Genomic DNA, 19,640 nt, shown 5'->3' on the forward strand with positions numbered 1-19,640 from the left:
GGTTCATCTCGTCGGATATCCCTGCCTCCGACAGGGGCCAACACCTACTGCTTCCAGGAGTAACATGCCACTCCCTTTCAGGCCAGCACTATCCTGTGTTGCTTGGGGGAGTGCATGTGTGCGTGCAGACACATGTATGTTTGAAGCCATCCTGACGCTCAGCCAGGGACCCCCTTCCTCCCGGTATCTTGAAGACTTGGAATTTCTGCCCAAGCAATTGTCGTGGCAGATGTTGTTTTTGTTCATCTAACTACCTCATCTGTTTTTGACTCTTTGCCTCAATAACATTCTCTGTCAGTGAGTTCCTTTGACAGGTTTAATTCTACGTTGGGTAACAACAAAACAGCATTTCCAGCATCAATCACAAAACTTCCAGTATGTGCAGGCTTGCAACTGCCAAATCTAGGTCTGAAAATCACCTCTGCCTTTCCTACCTGCCCAGCCCAGGGCTTGGCATTCTGGGGCTCACCTCTCTTCTGTCTGGCAAACACCTCATGGCTCATGTTTCTCTGCCCTGCATTAGGGGTTAGTCATACAATCACGGGCTGCGCCAGCCCCAGCACATCGCTCTTGTGGGTACGCAGGAACTGATTGTAGGAATACCTCCTGCTCCTATTTCTCATCTTGAAGGATCTCAAAGCACTTTACAAGCTATAGACTTGCAATGATCGCTTAACACACCATGGAGAGGCAGTTCCCTTGGGGTGGAGCATTGCAGGAGTTTGCCAGCCACACACCAGTGTTGCACAGGGGTAGCTAACCCAGCATTGACATGCAGCTGCCCCTGGCGTGGGACACACCCGCTGTTCAACAGTATTGCTGCACAGCAGTTTAAAACAGGACGCAAAGGACAAGCCCTTGGCCGGCTGAAATTACAGGAGGAGTCACCCAGGATGGCGTTTGGCCAGGACATCACTTTTCTATCCAGGGCCCTCTACATATTCCCGCTTCTGTGCTGGGCTCTGCACAGCGTTGGAACTCCCTAGCGAGTAGAGACGGCTGGGGCCTCAAGAACACTTTCTTGGGGCATCCCAACTGGGGCTGTAGTTATATAGGGGTCATGCAGCCTCCACCTTCCTCAGTTTCTTCTGTTACCCCTTGAGAGTCCAGTGAGGAAGAGGGGAACAAGCAGGGCGAGAGGGGGTCGGCGGGAGCTTGAGTAGGGAGAACTCCAGGGTCACAACTCTCATTTTGCATCTCCTCTGAAAGAGGGCACCTCCAGCGCAGCTCTGACTCAGCCCTGCCGCTCACTCGTCAATTGCTTTTGGTTGCCCTAACGCCGTTTTTTTATTGGATGAATGAGCGGCTCCATGTGTGCACGCGTTGGTTTCTTTATCGCGCTGGTCTGAAAGAGCTGAATGTCCAGTGAGAATTTTATCTTCAGATTTCACTTGTTTCACCAAGCAGTCAGCTAATGGCCATGTTTGGGGAGTGCAGGGCTGGGACAGCAAGGGGCTGTGAGGGGGGACTGAGGGGCATCAGCAGAGGTAGGTGTTTGTGTCTGTGTGTGTTGTCCAGAGTTGCAATAGCAGGGGGGTGGGGGCAGTGAGTGTCAGGAATGAGGGACATCAGCGGAGCTGAGTGGATTGCAGGACTGGAATAGCAGTGGGGAGGAGTAAGGCTGCTAGTCAGGATTGCGGTGCAGTATCTGCCCCCATTAACCCTCTTCCTAGCTAATGTCCTCTGTCCCTCCTATGCAAAATGTGCTCCCCCCAGTTCCTCCCCAGTGCAAGTAAAAACACTGGCTGGAGTTCTCCGTCTGCCTTGCAGTGTCTTTCCAATGCCCACTTCATGCCCCACATTGGGACCGGGGAAGAGAGCTTTCAGGCCTATCAGCTGCTTGTCCAGGCCATGGACGAGATTGAGAGGAAGACCTTCCAGGAGTGGACGCAGACCCTGGACAAAGACAGCCTGAAATGCCTGGACACCCCCCTCCTGATCCTCAGCACTGAGAAGAGTGGCATGCTGGACATTAATTTTGACAAGTAAGCGGGACCAGCCTGCCACTCTCTTCTGCGCAGGGCAGCCTCCGCGGCTGCTGCAGGCTGGTGCTGGGTGAGACAGGCCTTTCACAACAGCTGGCTTTCCTGTGCTTCCTTTTGCAGGGACTTGCTGAAATTATTTGTGGAAATCCATTACTGGGAGAGGCTGCTCTTTGAGATACCCCACTACGTGGTGGAAGTTTACGACAGGAAGGAGGATCTGCGAAACCTCCGTGAGAATCTGCTCCTGGTTGCCCGGGACTATAACAGGTTTGCCATCCGTGCCCCTCCACTCCTGGTTCTCAGCAGGCTCCAGGTCGGATCCTTCTCAGCTTTCCTAGACAGGGCCTAAGCTCTGTATGGCATCATGTATGTATCCGCAGACGATTGGGAGTGGGACACAGAGCCTGTCACCTACCTGTTGTTCTAGGCTTTGGTGAGCAGGACCCCATTGATTTGGGGGAAAATCAGATTTCAGTCAAATCCCCATTTGGTTACTCAGGATACAAGGATGAGGCGGTGACCTCACAGAGGCCAGGGGAGGGGAGCAGAGTCATTCTGGAAACAGGAGTGAGGCAGGGACCTCAGGGTGAGGGTTAGTGGGCTGTTCACTCCACTCTGGCTAGCCCTTCCTCAGCCAGGCCTCTTGCCCCTCCGTGCTGGCCAGCCTTCTCATCCCCACAGCTCCAGCCAGCCCCCAACTCTGTTCAGAATTTCGCTGGTTTTGGTGAGAATTGGAAAACCAGAGAAGCCTGTTTTCCTCTAATATCTGTTCAAAGAGCCCAGCCACAGTGGGGACCAGGGCTCAGCTAGGTGGATAGCTCGGCCCACTTAAGCAGTCAAGTGTATAACCCTCTAGTCTCTATATTTCAGCAGTGACTGAAAGTCATTTCCATGTGTGGCCCATTTGGGGGTTCCCGTGTAAATGAATTGTAGGGGGATGGGATCTGAATCCAGTTCTTAGCAGAACAGATGTCCCCATCACAAAACCTACTCGGATAATTGACGCTGATTGGCCCCCGTGTTGGCAGCTGGAACTCCCTCTCCCTGCGAGAGCAGGTCCCTCCAGAGAAGAGCCGAGGCCCATCGGTTGGGGGAGTGTGTGTGTTTTGGGGGGAGGTTGCGTGGGGGACGCACAGTGAGTCAGTCTTCACTACTACCGGTCTGGTACCACCATCAGCTGAAGAAATGCTAGGGAACGAGTGAGCTGTCTCATGACTAAACTGGTGGGGGTGGGGGAGGGTTTCTCTTTGCTTTGCTCCGGTATTTTTAAAAGTGTGACGTGGGGGTGTTTTTCTGCAGAGAAAGTGTTGCTTGAAACAGGTTCGTTTTGGCAAGTGTATTTTTAACATGACCGAAGAGGGAGAGTGTTTGTGTCATGCTGGCTTGTGGCACTCAGGACTCAGCTGGGTTGGAACAGATGTAACTGGGTGATCTGCATCTTCCCGGGCTGGGACAGGGGCAGAATTCCACCCCCCCAAAACCATCCTGGTCAGACTAGGGTCTGGTCTCAGCCTGGCCCAATCTGTCTTTCCAAGCACCTCCCAGACCGTGCCAGCTGCATCTTTGAGCTTGTAACTTCTTGGCCTGTCCCTAGTGACTGAGGAGAGTGGCGGCCTCCTTTGGAACATCCTTTCAGCTGATCTGTAATAATATTAATCCCTAGCTCTTTTCATCAGTACCTCTCAAAGTGCTTTACAAAGGAGGTCAGTCCCATTTTACAGATGGGGAAACAGAGGCCCGGGGAGGGGAAGTGACTTGCCCAAGGTCACCCAGCAGCCAGCAGTAGGGCTGGAAATATAACCCAGGTCTCCTGAATCCAAGTCCAGTGGTCGGTCCCTGAGGACGCGCTGCTGCACGTACCTATCAAGGGCCCGATCCATGGAGCCAGACTGATCGCACCAGCATGTGCCACAGCCATCCCTTTTACAGACCGAGCCACGCCTCTGCGCCTTGCTTTGTCGACCTGTTTTCCCAGCCTCGTAGCCTTTTTGGGGACTCACCGTTGACCTGTCTGGAGACAGGCCCGTTCTGTGGGTTGGTGGAAGGAATGCACTGCATAGATCTGAATTGCTGACGGGGCTGGAAGCCTGACTCGTCTCGCCCTCCGCGCCCCCTTAGGATCATTGCTATGCTGTCCCCAGAGGAGAGGGCCTTGTTCAAGGAGCGGATCCGATACCTGGACAGGAAGATCCAGCCCGGCTTGAAGAAGCTGCACTGGTCACTGAAAGGGGCCAGTGCTGCCTTCATCAGTGAGTGCCGACTGCACGCCAGCAAGGTGAGCTTTCCTCTGACCTCCGTGGCCCGCACGCCCGACTAGCCGGCCCCAAGGCTCCATCCTTCCTCCACAGAGATCTCAATTAGCAGATGGTTAAGGGGTCTCCAGCTACCGGCATCCCATTGATCTGTACTCTGCTCAGTCTGCCTAGGCTTAGGTGTAGTGGGAGAAACTCCGAACATGGGTGTTCTCTGCTTAATACGCATCTCTGGAGGTAGGGAGCAGAGAACCCAGCCTGGCAGACAACACCCCTGTCACGGAGTCCCTGGGCGATGCTCTGGAACTGCTCCCCATGAAGCCAGTCAGGACTCTGGGGCAGTCGCCTTTCTGTGAGCAGCCTGTCTTTGGGACACACAGCTCACACTGCTTCCACCTTCCTGGATCTGACCTCGGAGCATTCAGCATCCTCTGCCCCTCCGTGTGCTTCCCACAGCGAGTCCGCCCAGGCGGGCTCCTGGGGAAGCCAGAGGGTCCTGCACCCCAACTTCGCAGTCAGACGTGACTCTCAGCCAGCCAGTAAAACCGAGGTTTATTAGATGACAGGAACATGGTCTAAAACAGAGCTTGCAGGTGCAGAGAACAGGACCCCTCAGCTGGGTCCATTTTGGCAGGGGGCAGTGAGCCAGACAACCACGTCTGCCCTTCACTCCATGTCCCAGCCAGCCCCAAACTGAAACTCTCTCCAGCCCCTCCTCCTCTGGGCTTTGTCCCTTTCCCGGGCCAGGAGGTCACCTGATTCCTTTGTTCTCCAACCCTTTAGCTCTCACCTTGCAGGGGGGAAGGGCCCAGGCCATCAGTTGCCAGGAAACAGGGTGTCGGCCATTCTCTGCGTCCAGACTCCTGCACACACATGCCCTCTAGGGCTCTGCAGTGATTATAGACCCTTACCCCACCACCTAGATACTTAAGAACTGCATAGGGGAAACTGAGGCACCCCCACAATATTCGGAGGAAACATTAAGAACAGTCCCACTTCGTCACAACCCCCCGTTAGGCAGTGAGGAAGAAGTAGAGACAGGGAACCCTCTCTGCCCCCAGGATCCAGGTGGGGAGCAAAGGGAGAGCCTCCCACCCCTCAGCCTCATGCCTGCCTCGCCCAGGTGGAGCCGTAGCTGGTCAGTTTCACCTCGGTCAAACCGTGGGGCCCTAAGGTGCCTGATCAGAGTGCTCCCTGCCCTGAGCCTGCCTTGCGGCCACTGGCCCTCAGGTGCAGACCATTGTGAACGAATACAAGGCAGCCACCCTGGCCATCGCTCGCAGTGCCCAGCAGATCAGCGAGGCACTGCTGGTGCGGATCACCAGCAAGCGGGTCTACAATGACTTGGAGTTTGAGGAGGACCAGAAGGAGCACCGTGCCTGGGTGCAGCAGAAGCTGATGGATATCCACGAGGAGGTCACCAGCATCATGCGGCAAACCTATGAAGTCTTCAAACACGATAGCGCCGAGGTAAGGCCAGGCCCAGGCCAGGCAGCTCCCAGCAGGCCGTGCTCTGTCTGCCTCCTGGCGCAGGTCCCAGCATGCAGTGCTTGGTTTTGATTCTGTCAGGAGACCTGTGTGTAAGGACCTGTGTTCTCAGAGACCTTCTTCTGCCATCTGCAACTTCTCCCTCTTCTCCAACAGCTGTCCCTGCCCACCCACCTATCTACCTGACTCCATTCACTTGCCTCCCTCCCGCACCACCGCCTCCCCAGCAGCACTGAAGGGTCAGGGCCCAGGTCATAGAGGTATTCTGGGTTCTTTTTCTGCCTTTGAAGCGTCAGAGCTCGGCCGCAGCCAGAGATGGGACACAGGGCCAATGCTTTCTGGTGGTCCAGAGAATCTTCTCTCTAGCTGCCTGGCTGGTGGGTTTAACTCACTGCTCAGTGCCCCACCAATCACCAGATTTGGGGTCGGGAAGGAATTTCCCCCCCAGGTCAGATTGGCAAGGACCTTGGCATTTTTAGCATCCTCGGCAGGATGGGGCATGGATTGCCTGCTGAGATCATCTGGGCATGCCTCACCTAGTCAGTTCCCGGTCGTTGCAGGGGCTTTGGACATGGCTGGCTCGTCGGTCTTGCCCGTTTTCTCCCTGTAGGGCCCAACAGTTTAGTCTTACGAAGACTGAGGTACTTTAGTCTAACTCGGATTAAGGGCAGTGGGTGAAATGTAATGATCTGTGATATACAGCAGGCCCTTAGGGCTTAAATTCTGTGGCCCTCAGTTTCTTTCTGCAGCAAGTTGTGGGCATACGGCCCCTCTGGGCATGGCATGAGGTGACATTAGATTAGGGAGGAGGAGGTTGAGTTGCCCCCAGCAAATCATGCCAGCATCCCGCTGCTCTATTTTACCCTGGCCCAGTGCCCCAGCATCTGGCACTACTTCCGACAACAGAGTAGGACATTCCCTGGTTGCTTCTACCCAAATGAGTGGCAGTGAAACAGTTAAATCTGGACAGACCGAGGAGCTACTTGGGTCACGTAGCAAAGGTCACCTTTGCAGCCAGAAGGGCCAGTGGCCAGAGCCAGGAGCACAGTTCTGCAGCATTCACTGTCTTTTACCCTGGCTGCCCCTCGCTCTGGTGGCTCCTCCTTGTCTACGCTGCCTTTCTCAGCTGGCTTGTCTCTCCCCTCAGGTGCAGCAGTACTGGATGGCCTACACCATCAAGATGAACAGAATGATGGAAGAGGCCTTCAGGCTCAATGTCAAATGGTCCCTACTGGAACTTTCCAAGGCCATCAATGGAGATGGCAAGACTACACCTAACCCCCTGTTCAGGGTCAAGGTGATCCTGCAGGACAACTACCCGGCGCCATCTGCACAGGTGAGCCCTTCCACTACAGCTTCCAATCCACTGCAGCCCTCAGACACCCAGCTGAGCCCTGCCCCAAGGTCCCAGCCAGGAATTAGCAGCATGTCGGGGAGGGGTTAAGGCAGGAATTGAAAATGGTTCTAGGTCTGGGGCTTGCTGTGTTCAGTCCTGAATTTGTGTCCCCGCCAAAGCACAGCTCGACCCAGGGCCGGGGAGAGAGTTCAGAGCCAATATTACGCATGCCGTCAGGGTCAGAAATGAATGCTGGGAGGCTGGGATTCCCAGCTGCTCAGTCGTGCCAGGATAAATTATTCACTTCAAGCCTTGTCCAGGACAAGATATTTGACCTTAAAATCACGGCTGTCTGATTACCTTCTTGCTTTTCTTTCTCCCTCAACGGGCAGCTACCTGGGCTAATCCCACCCCCCCAGGACCCTGGGTAAATCCACAGGTGACAGCTGCCTGCGCTGTCATAGCTTCCCTGCTGTTGTTACCTGAGCTAGCTGGAGCGATCAAAGCTAGCTCGGGTCTGTCTACACGTGCTGCAGTCAGACCTCTCCACTGCAATGTAGACAGACCCTCAGAGCCAGGCAAGCTGACCTTAGTGCCAGAGCAGCACCAAGCAGCTGCAGAAGGGCTTCTGCAGCATGGGGGGTGGCCAGGGGAGAAGGGAGCATGGCCCGATCATTCCTGTGGCCTGTCCTAGCTCTTCCTGGCTGGCAGCACGGGCCCGTGGTGCCTTTGACCGCTACTGTGGCTTTGTTGAGTCTTGTGTTGGAAATACGAGCCAGTGCAGATCAGCCCCAGGAACGAGAGGCCCATAAAGGTGGCTTTAAGCCACCTTTGCCTTCGTCTTGCCCCAAGCAGAGCTGTTGGACTGGGGGATTTGGCCTGTAACCTCTAGCTGCTGTGTGTGGGAGCGAGGTGAGGAAGGGGGTAGCAAGATGGAAATCGGAGTGGTGGGATTTTCAGGTCCAGATGTGGGAATGGAATAGATTTTCCAGTGCTCACCCCGTGGATCAGTTTGGGTTCGCTGAGCAGTTGTTGCCTCTCTTCTGGGTTGGGTTCCTCTCTCTACTGGACCCGCTGTTTTGTGTTTCCAGGTGGAGTTTTCCCCAACTCTGGCCCAGCTCGCGAATATGGTCAATGACATCAGCAGCCACCTCATCACCAGCATCTCTGTCTTCCGCCACCTGCCGGAGATCCTGACCAAATGCAGATTCCTCCGCGATCCCATCTCGGTTCTCGTGGGTAAGGAGACCTCCCCTGCACTCACATGCTCCCTGTGGGGGACCTGCAGCTCAGTCTAAAGGAGTCTGCAGCTGCCTTGCCGAGTTGTGCATCCACACTGTCTTGTTCCCTGCAGCCCCATGTTCAGGCACTTCCTGGGTAGACCTGGGCTCTGAGTCTCGCCGCTGTGGGTTTGAAAACCCAGTGTAGTGATACCCTCTGTGTTCAGACCACAATGAGTCGGCTGAGGTAACTTGGCTGGATCCTTTCTCCCACCCTATCCCTGGAAGAGACGATTCCCCAGCCTGGTATTCAGCTGTCATTCCCCCTTAGCTCAGTTTCCTTGCCACTAACACTGTGGCACTTGGTAGCTGGCTTAGCAGCTACTGCGAGTCACATGTTGAGTCTAGACAGACATTGCCTGAATATAGCCTGCATCTGTCATGGAACGAGTTCCTGCCTGTGTACACCCAACCCCCTAGAAGTCATTTCCCCTTTCTGTGCCTCAGTTTCCTCCCCTTCTAACATAGGGACAATATTTCCCAGGAGACTGTTGAGGCTTTGCAAAACCAGCATGGAAGAGAAGCAAGGGGTTCTGATTGACTAGGACTGGCTGTTTGGGCATCGAAACAGCTGATCACCATTCTCTTTGTCCTCCTTCCGCACTCAGAGCGTGATGAAGATATCAAGAAAATCCAGGCACTGATCAGTGGTGGCATGCAAGCAAACGCCATGCACCTCCAGGCATACCTGAAGACCTGGGATGTGTACCGTGAGATCTGGGAGGTCAACAAGGACTCCTTCATTAACCGCTACCGGCACCTCAACCCACTCGTGTCTTCCTTCGATGCGGACACTGCTCGGTAAGGGAGGACCTGTGTCCATGGATGCTCGAATCCTGCAATGCCCTTCATTGAACAGACGGGTCTCTTGTACCAGTAACGATGAGGGCCAAGACCCTTCAGATTCAGGGAAGTCTGCCCTCTTACCCTTCTGAAATGGACAGAGTTCACAAGCTAAGCTAAGTTAAACAGCCCGGCCTGTTTAATATTAAATGTGAGTCCCCAAGGAAAATCAGAGTCCTGCCGAGCAGGGTGGGTGGGCCGGTAGGGGCCCCCTTGAGGTGCCAGGGAGCAGGGTGGGTGGGTTGGTAGGGGGTGCTCTCCCCACAGCAGTACTGGTCCCAGTGAGGTGCCAGGGAGCAGTGTGGGTGGGTCGGTAGGGGGCGCTCTCCCCACAGAGCACTGATCCCAGTGAGGTGCCAGGGAGCAATGTGGGTGGGTGGGTAGGTAGGGGGCGCTCTCCCCATAGACAGCACTGATCCCTGTGAGGTGCCAGGGGTGCGGTGTTGCAGGGAGCAGTGTGGGCCTTTCCCCTACAAATCAGCACTGACCCCAATCCCCCCCCAGCATAGTGCTAGGGACACGCCGTGCGGGAGGCGAGATTTCAGCTCCAATATAAAGCTAAAGCTCTGACGGCTTGTGGTCATTAAAGATTTCCTGGTACCTTTCCCAAGAGTTAGGGCATTAACCTCAGTGTGCTGGCCCTTTCCCAACTCCAGCGGTTCCATTCTGCCTCCCTAAATCTCCCCTGCTGTTTCAACCGCAGAGGTATTGCCTGCACTTCCTGTTGGAAAGTGTTATGGCACACCGCTGTGTGTGCTGGTAAACCGGTGCCGTGCCCCTCCCTGGAGGTGGCTAGCTTTCAGCTCTGTGTGAACGGGAGAGGAAGCAGCAGGAGCAGCTGAATTCTTAAGAAAGCAAAATTCTGTTTACATGCAAATGTCGCAAGCAATTTTATTTTTTTTTAAGAGTCAGAGAAACACAGACAATCAGATCCTTTTTATAGCTTCCCTGCAGGCATCGCGTTGAGGGCTCTGTAAGCTACAAGTGGCTGGCTTAGGGGATTTGGTAAATGGGCTCGGAAGCCTTTCTTCTGTGGTGCATGGGGCACCGGATTGGGACTCACAAGACCTGGGTTCTTTTCCCAGCTCTGTTACTAGCCTTCTGGGTGCCCTCAGGCAAGACAGAGCACCTCTCTGCCTCGGTTTCCCCATCTGGAAAATGGGGATAAAGATGCTGCCCTCCTTTGTAAAGCGCTTTGGGATGGAGGAAAAGCTCTAAAGGCATGAGGGTGGATAGAGGTTCCAGCCGTGAGATCGGGCACTCACGCAGTTAAGGCCTGTATGTGGGTTGGCAGTTCTGGTTTGCTTTCCTCAGTCTCCGAAGGAAGATAACAAATGACTAGCAATGGAATCGTGCTGTAAGCAGGTCAGGAGAGAGCCGTGCTGTGAGCAGGGCCCTGGAGTCGGCTGTTATTACAGTATAACCGCTCCCTAAACCAATTGCATTTTTGCCTGTGGAATACTTTAGTTTACAAGGCAGCTTATGGGCTTTCTACTCTCCACTTCCTCATATGTGTTTCAACAGTGCATAGAAAAATTCACCATTAAAGCCCCGAAAGCCTTTTGAGGGCCGTTTATAGCAGCACCAGGAAGAGAGATTCCACAGCGTGATCTGTGCCCCCCACCTTGGCACGGCCCAGTTGTGAGCCAGAAGGTGGAACAAAGACCCAGAACGAGGCACACTTGAAAACCAGCTGCTCAAAGGAGTGATGCAGGATTAATTTCTTTAGCACAAGCTGCATTTTCCTGTCCTGTGTGCTATGCTGACTCAGCATTTGACACACAATTTTCAGGCTCAGTGCAGGACGGAGGTAAATTTGGATCCAAAACTAGAGAACGGTGGGAGGGATGCTGCCTCCCCATCCATCTCTGCCTGTTCTCTGGAGCCGGGTGCCCCTCTCTGCCTCTGCCCCTCATCTGTCTCTTCTGGGGCCATTTTTGGTTTCCTTGTTCAATAAAGTTTGGCCTCGTGTTTCCAGTGACCTGTAGACAGGGAATTAATTAATGGAACAGTCGGGAAGATTTAGTAAGATCCCTCGGGGCTGGAACTGTCCTCCACCTGCTGGCCTCGCTTGGATGAGTCAGGAGCAAAGAAATAAAAACGTTTCAATTAACAAATCGTTTGGAGGGAGCGAATTTCTCCTTCCTAATAGCGGCTGCTCCTCTTGCATCGCCATGAAACATTCCCTGCTCCTTTATTGAATGCTTCTTTTGCCTGAGGCAACTTCAGTATCCCACACTGAGTCCCAGGGGGCCGCTCTTGGTTACAATTAGGCTTTCTTTATCCAAGTGTTTTGTCTACCACATTGGATCGAATCCGGATGCTGGATGAGATTATATTCCACGAATCTCTGATCAAATCTAAAATCTAATCTCGTTGATAAAATGTACTAAATCTCTTTCCTCTAGATTCAGTTGTGTCCCTTTTGGAATCTAGCCCTGGTTGATAGGTTAATCTAGAGCCTAACTGAACTCAATAGATTACACCACGTAGATTACACGACGGCACCTGTGAGTTAGGGATAACACCAATGGAAGAAATTTAAGGAATGACACTAGTGATCAGTTTTGATCAGGGCATCAACTGGTCACTGCAGGGTTCAGGAAGGATTGGGATAGCATTGCACAATTGGTCAGATGCATTATGGGTCATCACCTTCCCCGGGAATCATCAGGTTGCTAGGACACCAGACTGGCATGAGGGTTAAAGCACAAAAGGCTAGGGATGGCTTGGAAGTAGTAAATGCTGCCATCTAGGCATATTGACCAACATTTTCAGAGTCATTTCAAGGAGATTTGAGATGGCAGCCAGGACAAATTTGAGTGAATGGTCTTGTGACCTGGCACAGGGCCGCAGCTCCACTCGGGTTTGGCCTGGCCATAAAGTGGTCAGGCCACGGTCAGGTGCCCATAGCTCTGCGGCCTATGCTGGTGCACATGTGTGGCTGACGCATGCAATCCTGGGTAATGTAGTTAAATTTTGAATTTGGCATCAATGGATGCTGTTTCATGCGGGAGATGACATTAATTCATGAGTCGGGAGGTTTTTGGTTGTAAACAGGAGGCCCCTTGACATAGCAGGAGACTTGGACAGTTTGCAGCTGGGCATGGAGCTGTGCTGGTGAACCCCCACATGGCAGCCGTAAACCTCACTATGGTCTCCCCGCCCCCAAACCTGTGCCCTGGCTCCAGCCTGCTCACTTGGGAGCTACAAATGCTGTTGATTTCCCAATAAGCCCAGGTTGTCTTTAATGAGCATGAGGGTGCACGGCCTCTGTATCATGGCTCATACAACAAACGGCACCTCCAGCAGCATGTCATCTCCTAGCACCCCCCAGGCAGGAGTTTGGGGGGCCGTACTGGGTGAAAACGGAGAACTCGGCTACTGGGTTAACTCCACTGCGCCCTGCAGCACAGTGCCCCCTAGTGCCATGCTGGGGCACTGGTGTCAGCCCTGACTGCAAGGAGAGCTCCTGCAGCACAGCGCCCCCTGGTGCCATGCTGGGGCACTGGTGTCAGCAGTGCCTCTGAGGGAACAGCACCCCCTAGGGACCCATTCAACCTGCTTCCTCCAGCACAGCGCCCCCTAGTGTTATGCTGGGGCACTGGCATCAGCACTGACTGCGAGGAGAGAGCGAGCTCCCTGCAGCACAGCGCCCCCTAGTGCCATACTGGTTTTCCACAAGGCACCTCCAGCTCTGGTGAGAAAGATCTGACGAGGAGCTCTCTCCTCTGATCCATTCTGTGTGAATTCAAGTGTCTCCAGTGAAGGAACTAATCCCAGCTAGTCATCTCCACGCAGAGAATCCCCCTGGGGTTCTTCTCCGTTGCGCCGGAGAGCTCAGCCCTCCTGCTCTGCACTGAGCAGTTGTCTGTGTATGTGCATGGCAGGTACATGGAGGTGGCCAACAATGTGCAGAAGGAGGAGACGGTGCTGAGCATCCAGTTTGTGTTGCTCGACTGCTCCCACCTCAAGTTCTCCGTAGTCCAGCACTGCAACGAGTGGCAGAACAAGCTCACCAACCTGCTGAACGAGATGGCCAGTTCCCGGCTGCAGGAGCTGTACACCTACCTCCAGGAGAACGCTGAGAAGTGAGGCCTTCCCTGGACAGGCAGAGATCATGTTGCCCCCTCCTTCCTGCCCCATTACCTGTACCGCACGCCCCAGCTGGTTGGGGCAGAGACAGCCCAGGGCCATGCCCTTCTCCCTGGGCAGGTTCCCTTCTGGCCTTCCCTTCTCCCCACCGATGCGAGTTCTCCTGTTACAAACTGGCCCAGTTACCCACTATACAGTCACCATCTCTGGGTCCCATGTGCTTCCTGCCAGCTGGGTCTGGGTAGAGTCTAGTCACTGTTTCTAGCTCTGGGATTCTCGGGCCCTGTCTGATGCTCTTCCTTGGGACATGGGATGCCGTTGTCAAGCCAAGACCTCCCAAGCCCTCCCGTCCTGCAAAGTCCCATCTAGGGGGCATTCTGGGCTTCTAGTTTAACCCCTTCAGAGAGAAACGTGGCAGGAAAACGAGGAACACGGGCTCAGCAGAGGAACTTCTTAACCACAGTGATTTTACTCTTAAAGCACTTGAGAGTAATAGAGCTGGGAAAATAGCAAAACCCCAGAGACATCCCCTCTCCGGGCCTGATCTCACCCCTTCTGTGGTTCCGAGGTTCGTCAGCTTACGTGTGGAGTGGTCAGCTGGCCCCTGCCCAGAGCAGAACCTTGCTGTTAAAGGGCCCCCATCGTGGCTTGGACTGGACCCCTTGCTGGCGCCCATGGAGAGGACCAGTGTTCCACAGGGTTAGGTCCTGGCCTCAATGGCTCGCAGTGTCAGTCCTGCCACGGGGTGTCAAACATCTTTCCCCGAGCAGAGCAGCTGTGGAGAGCGTGGCATAACAGGCTGCGCTGGGTCTTCCAGCGCAGGCACAAGAGAGCCCTTGTCATTTGACCCAGTCCTGTCTCACTCGGTCTCTTCCCTGCTCTGGCCCACAGAGTCAGCCGGCCTCCGCAGATGCTGGAGGAACTGGGCCAAAGCCTGCAGCTCCTGGACACCCTGCAGCACGAGCTGCCGAAGCTAGAGGGGCAGATCCCGCCCATCCACGAGCAATTTGCCATCCTGGAGAAATATGAAGTGGCCGTGGACGAGGGGGTAAGTATGGACGCAGACCCTGAGTGGCCCCTGCCATGCTGGCCCAGACCCCAAAGGGTTTTAGGCACCTAACTTCCGTGGGAATTAGGAGCATATATCCCCTTGAGGATCTGAGCCCTTCTCTCCATCCAGGCAAAGGGGGTCATGTAGCCTCCATCCCTGCAGATCCCTGCTGTGAATTCCCAGATGTCCAGCTCTACTTTCTCCTCTCCCCCATCACCTCCCACCTGCTCCCTCCGGGATCTCATCCCCATTCCCTTCCTCTGCTCAGCCTCTTTGGCCCGTCTACCCCTGTGATCTCCCTCCCTCCAACCCCCTGCTCCATTTGCCCGCCCCTCCCTTTTCTCTGCCCATTCTGTGCCCCAGCTCATGCCCCACCCCCAGCATCACTGGCTCCCTACCCCTTCTCCAAAGACAGCTCCAGCCACCCCCTCTTCTTTGCTGCCTGTCCCCAGGGAGTTTGTGGCCAGTGTGCCACCGCTGTGCTGCACCGGCTGTGTGGTTAATAATCTTTAATCCCCTCCTGGTCAAATCTTCATAGAAAGTCCGCTTTATAATCTGGTTGGTGCGGGGTCTGCAGGCTCCCTACCTGGCTCTCCGCAAGTGACGACCTGTCCCGGCTGCTCCTAGGCGGAGGTGCGGCAGACGGCTCGGTACTGCCCCCATCCTACCCTGAACGCTGGCTCCACAGCTCCCATTGGCCAGGAACTGCGGCCAAGAGGAGCTGCGGGGGCAGTGCCTTTGGGTGGAGACGGCACGCAGAGCCGCCTGCCGCGCCGCTGCCTAGGAGCAGCTGAGACAGGTCATTGCTTGCGGGGAGCTGCCCGAGGTGAGCGCCCCCTGGATTTGGCACCCCAAAACACCTCCTGCACCCAATTCCCTGTCCCAAGCCCCCTCCTGATCCAAACTCCTTCCCTGAGCCCCCTCTCGCACTCAAACTCCCTCCCAGAGCCTGTGCCCTGCACCCCCTCCCACACCCAAACTCCCTCCCACTTAGTTAACCGGAATTTTTCACTTACCGGCACCCCTCGTTCCCCCAACATGCTGGATAAAAAAGCTTTTACCGTAACTGGCAGAGATTTCGATGAATGAGGACTTGTAGAAATTACCTGAGTCCTGCCCAGCTCCAGGGAAATTGATGAGATCCCTGTGCCGTAGGAGGGGAGGAGGTTCCTATTTATCCTAGCCACATTTCTGGACCCCACCATGCCCAGCCTTCTCCTTGAAGCCGTGATAATCTTGGAGGGATAACACAACTTTCATCTTTCTCCCTCTCCCTTGTCCCAGGTGCTGCAGACGCTGGCAGTTCTCAACTCTGAGTGGCTGTCCTTCCAGCAGTGCATTCAGGAGAGCGATGTCATGCTAAAGAAACACAAGGAGAAATTCAAGACGGGCCTGATCCACTCTGCGGATGACTTCAAGAAAAAGGCCCAGGTCCTTCTGCAGGATTTTGGCACCAAAGGTGCGTGGTGGTGCCACGCACAGAATAGAGGCCTCAGTCAACTTGAAAATTGCTCGTGCTAGAAGCACCATATTTGACTTGTTTTCTAGATCTCAGTGAGACCTAGAGAACAAGCCAGGTTTAAAGAAACTGGTTCGGTACATTGAGCTATTTACAGTTAGTGAGTTTGAATCTAATGTCCCTCCCTTCTAGTAAGTCCCTTAATTTTTCTAGTTCTCTTGTAAATCATGGTCCTGTACCTCCTCACCCCACCTCACTGAACAACCCTTCAGGAACCTGAGCACTGCTGGACTTTCATCATGCTCTGTAGGGTTCCAGAAATTCTGACTCCCAGCCCCATCTGTTCAAACCCTCTAGACCCCACTTTTGTTCCAGACCGGGAAATAGAACCCAGGAGTCCTGCCCCCTAGTCCTATCTGTTCTAACCACCAGACTGCCCTCCCCACCCACAGATGGGGATAGAACCCAGGACTCTTTACCCCCACCCCCGCCCCCATTGCAACCCACTAGACGCTACTACCTTCCCAGAGCTGGGAATAGAAACCAGGCATCCTGCCTTCCAGCTCCATCTGCTCTAACCACTGAACCCCACTCCTCTCTCAGACCCAGGATTAGAATCCATCAGTCCTGACTCACAGCCCCCCCTGCTCTAACCCACCAGACCCCACTCCCCTCCCAGAGCCACTGACAGAACCCAGGAGTCCTGGCTCCCAACCCTCCCCCACCCCCCCACTCTAACCACTAGACCCCACTTCCCTCCCAGAGCCAGGCTCCCACTTCCATGCTCTAATCGCTTCATCGTTCAGCCGCCCTTGACGTCTCCCAAGCGCAGGAAAAGGGTCCCTGGCCGATGGCCCAGCCAGCCAGAAGTGGTGCAGCATGGGCAGAAGCCGCTGAGCTCTTTGTTGCGCAGGTCCATTCACCAGCGCTGTGAACTGCGAGACGGCCCTGGAGCAGATCGCGGCGATGCGGCAGCTGCTGGCCGCCATGAAGGATGAGGAGAGCACCTTGCGCTCCAACCTGGGCATCTTCAAAATCGAACAGCCTGCTTCCAAAGACCTGCAGAAGCTCGAGAAGGTGGGAACCCCTCCACAGCACGGCAGCCTCCAAGGCCCGAGCTCCCCTCTCCTCCCTGGGGGGCAGTGATGAAGCTCAGTCCGGGGGTAGGTTGGAGGGATCATGCTTGCACTGCTGCTGCCTGAGAGCAAATCCACATCCAGCCCCCAGAGTCGGCGCACTACCCCGCGCTTGGGAAGTGGGGGGCGTAGCCAGCTGAAGGGGGTCCCCTGCTGGACTGGCAGGAAAGTGGGTCCGAGTGTCTCTCCAGCTGTGGCTAAACTCTCTCTGTGCGGTGCCCTGCAGGAGCTGGACTACCTGCAGCAGGTGTGGGAGATCACCAAAGAGTGGGAAGACCACTGGAACGAGTGGAAGACAGGAAGCTTCAAGACCCTGCAAACGGAGGTGATGGAGACCACGGCTTATGGGCTCTTCCGGAAGCTCAACAAGCTGAGCCGGGAGCTCAAGGTAAGAGAGAGGCTCCCCTGGCCCGGCACTGCCCGCCGGTCCCCTTGTGGTATATGGGAAGGGCTCTTTGGAGGGCGATGGCTGGGGAACCGGGGCACTTGGGGGACAGCAGAGAAGGGGGCCTTTCCTAGTGCTCTGCACCCTGCTCCTGCAGACCTTAGCTGGAGGTCATTGGAGGGGCACTGTGGGATTGTGCTGGGAGGACCAATAGGACCGGTGCAGCTGCAGGGCCCCCACTTCCTGTCCTCATTAGACGTGGTGCAGAGGCTCACCCAGAGCAGCCCATTGGGGTTGTGATCACTTGTGCAAGAAGTTCTGGGGGGTGAGTGTGATGCACGGCAAAGGTGTGTCAAGGGGCCGTCGAAATAGTATTCCCTCATCCCTGCTGAGCCCCCCCAAACCTGGCGTTGCTTCCTTTCCAACCAAAGGATCGGGACTGGGAAATTATCGAGACTTCCAAGGTGAAGGTCGAGCAGTTTAAGAGGACGATGCCCCTGATCTCAGACCTCAGGAACCCGGCCTTGCGGGAGAGGTAGGTACGGCTCATCCGAGGGAATCTTCTGCACGCGCTGTGCTGGCCCAAGCTTCTGGGCCATTGGAGAAGCTCTGCTCTGGAGAGTGGCTGAAAGCTGCTCCTCCGTGGAGTAATATACGGGATACTGCGCCCCTGTCTGTCTGTGATGCAGCAGGATCCCACTGCGGGAATTAATCGTCCTCTGCCTTTCCTTAGCTCCTGTCATCTGAGGAGCTCGCACACCTTAGTACGCATTTAAGAAAGGAGTTCCCAACCCCTCTGTGACATGGGAAATTTGCTGTTCCCTTGCGGCACAGAGAAGAGAATGGATGTACCCAAGATCACAGAGAGTGAGTGGTAGGGTTGGGAATTGAACCCCGGAGTCCTGAGAGCATCCTCCCCCCCAAGACTACACTTCCCTTCCCATTAGGAAAGAGAACCCAGGAGTCCTAACGTCCTGCTTTAACCACCAGACCCCACTCATCTCCCACAGCTGGGGAATAGAATCCTGGAGTCCTGGCTCCCAGCCTCCCCTCCCAGAGCCGGGGAGAGAACCCAGGCGTCCTGACTCCCAGCCCCCTGATCTAACCACCAGACCCCACTCCCCTCCCCGAGTGGGATTAGAACCCTGGAGCTCTAGCTGCTAGATTGCGATTGACTGTTCCTGGTGTCCTAGCCATGTGCTCAGCTCTGGGTGTTGTGTGGCTCATACATGAAGTCTGTTTCCTTGGAGGACTGAGCCAGCACAGCTGGTTTGTTACCACGTGGTTATTGCACCTCCTTGGGGACTTAAAAGCAAAGGGGCTGGACTCTGACCTCGTTCGTCAGCCCCACACGAACATATGCTCATTAGTGAGCTGGCGAGGGAGAATTCCTCTCCTGCCTAACACAGGTGATTCACTGCACGACACCACGCTTGCACCCGGTGGGAGGTTTGTGTACGTGGGGCGGTGGGAAAGAGGCCGCAATTGGTTGGGAAGGAGGAAGAGCTTATTTCTCCAGTGTCCTGCCGTGCCCACACAAGCCCACACATGAGCGCTGGTTAATAACCCATTGGCCGCTAAGGCTGCAGTACCGCCTTCATCCCAGCTCTCGGAGCTGTGCTCCAAACAGTCCTTAGATGCCTGCAAGCAGTCCAGCCTGCTGCATTCTCTTTTGGTCCACAGAGATAGCCCCGTCCCTCCCAGCCTCACTCCCCAGGACTGGTTCCGTTGCTCCGCTTTGAATTTCCTCTCACTGTCTTTATCTTTGTGCTGCTGAAGTACCTAGAAATGTATGCAGCCTCCCTAGAGCCGCTTAGTGAGGATCTGTCCCCTCTATCTCCTCACTTGGCTTGTGCGAGTGCATGGGCCAGAGCTGGGCCCTGGGTACCGGGCGGGGTGGGGGCTGTTCCCTGCATGCTCTGGGAACAGAGATCTCGGGGGTTGAAGGGCATAGAACTCTTCTCCTTCCTTCTTGCCACTTCCCTGTTCAGGGTTGGCAACATTTATAGCCTTCTTCCAAAGCTGGTGATCCCACATCAGTGCAGACTGATCTTTTGAGGTCTGCTGATATCTGGGCCATGCACCGAGGCTTCACTCTTCCCCTTGGTTTTCTTCCATCCACAGTCACTGAAGTCGTCCAAGTGATATAACTCCCTGGTCTCCGCTGAATATGCCCATATCAGCGTAGCCTCGACTCCCTCAACTTCTCTCCAGTTGGAGCAATCCACATTAGGCCCCTTCCAACTCATCTCATTTCCTATCCCGGAGCGTCCAACCATTTGACCATGTCAACATCTCCATTTCCGTGGTGGAGAGCGATCTGATTTCCT

The 19,640-nt window shown here is 55.0% G+C and overlaps 1 protein-coding gene across 1 annotated transcript in view; it reads left to right on the top strand.

The window, feature by feature from the left end:
- DNAH2 (dynein axonemal heavy chain 2) overlaps positions 1-19,640 on the top strand; it is a 110,010-nt gene that overhangs the window by 23,753 nt on the left and 66,617 nt on the right. The window contains exons 14-26 of the mRNA XM_074941231.1: positions 1,771-1,985; positions 2,106-2,252; positions 4,104-4,260; positions 5,468-5,707; positions 6,873-7,061; positions 8,153-8,300; positions 8,950-9,142; positions 13,075-13,275; positions 14,171-14,327; positions 15,615-15,789; positions 16,703-16,866; positions 17,152-17,313; positions 17,742-17,845. Of these exons, the coding sequence (XP_074797332.1) occupies positions 1,771-1,985; positions 2,106-2,252; positions 4,104-4,260; positions 5,468-5,707; positions 6,873-7,061; positions 8,153-8,300; positions 8,950-9,142; positions 13,075-13,275; positions 14,171-14,327; positions 15,615-15,789; positions 16,703-16,866; positions 17,152-17,313; positions 17,742-17,845 (2,252 nt within the window). The remainder of the gene's footprint in view (positions 1-1,770; positions 1,986-2,105; positions 2,253-4,103; positions 4,261-5,467; positions 5,708-6,872; positions 7,062-8,152; positions 8,301-8,949; positions 9,143-13,074; positions 13,276-14,170; positions 14,328-15,614; positions 15,790-16,702; positions 16,867-17,151; positions 17,314-17,741; positions 17,846-19,640) is intronic.

The sequence above is a fragment of the Natator depressus genome, chromosome 28, assembly GCF_965152275.1.
Source record: "Natator depressus isolate rNatDep1 chromosome 28, rNatDep2.hap1, whole genome shotgun sequence".
Taxonomy (NCBI): domain Eukaryota; kingdom Metazoa; phylum Chordata; order Testudines; family Cheloniidae; genus Natator; species Natator depressus.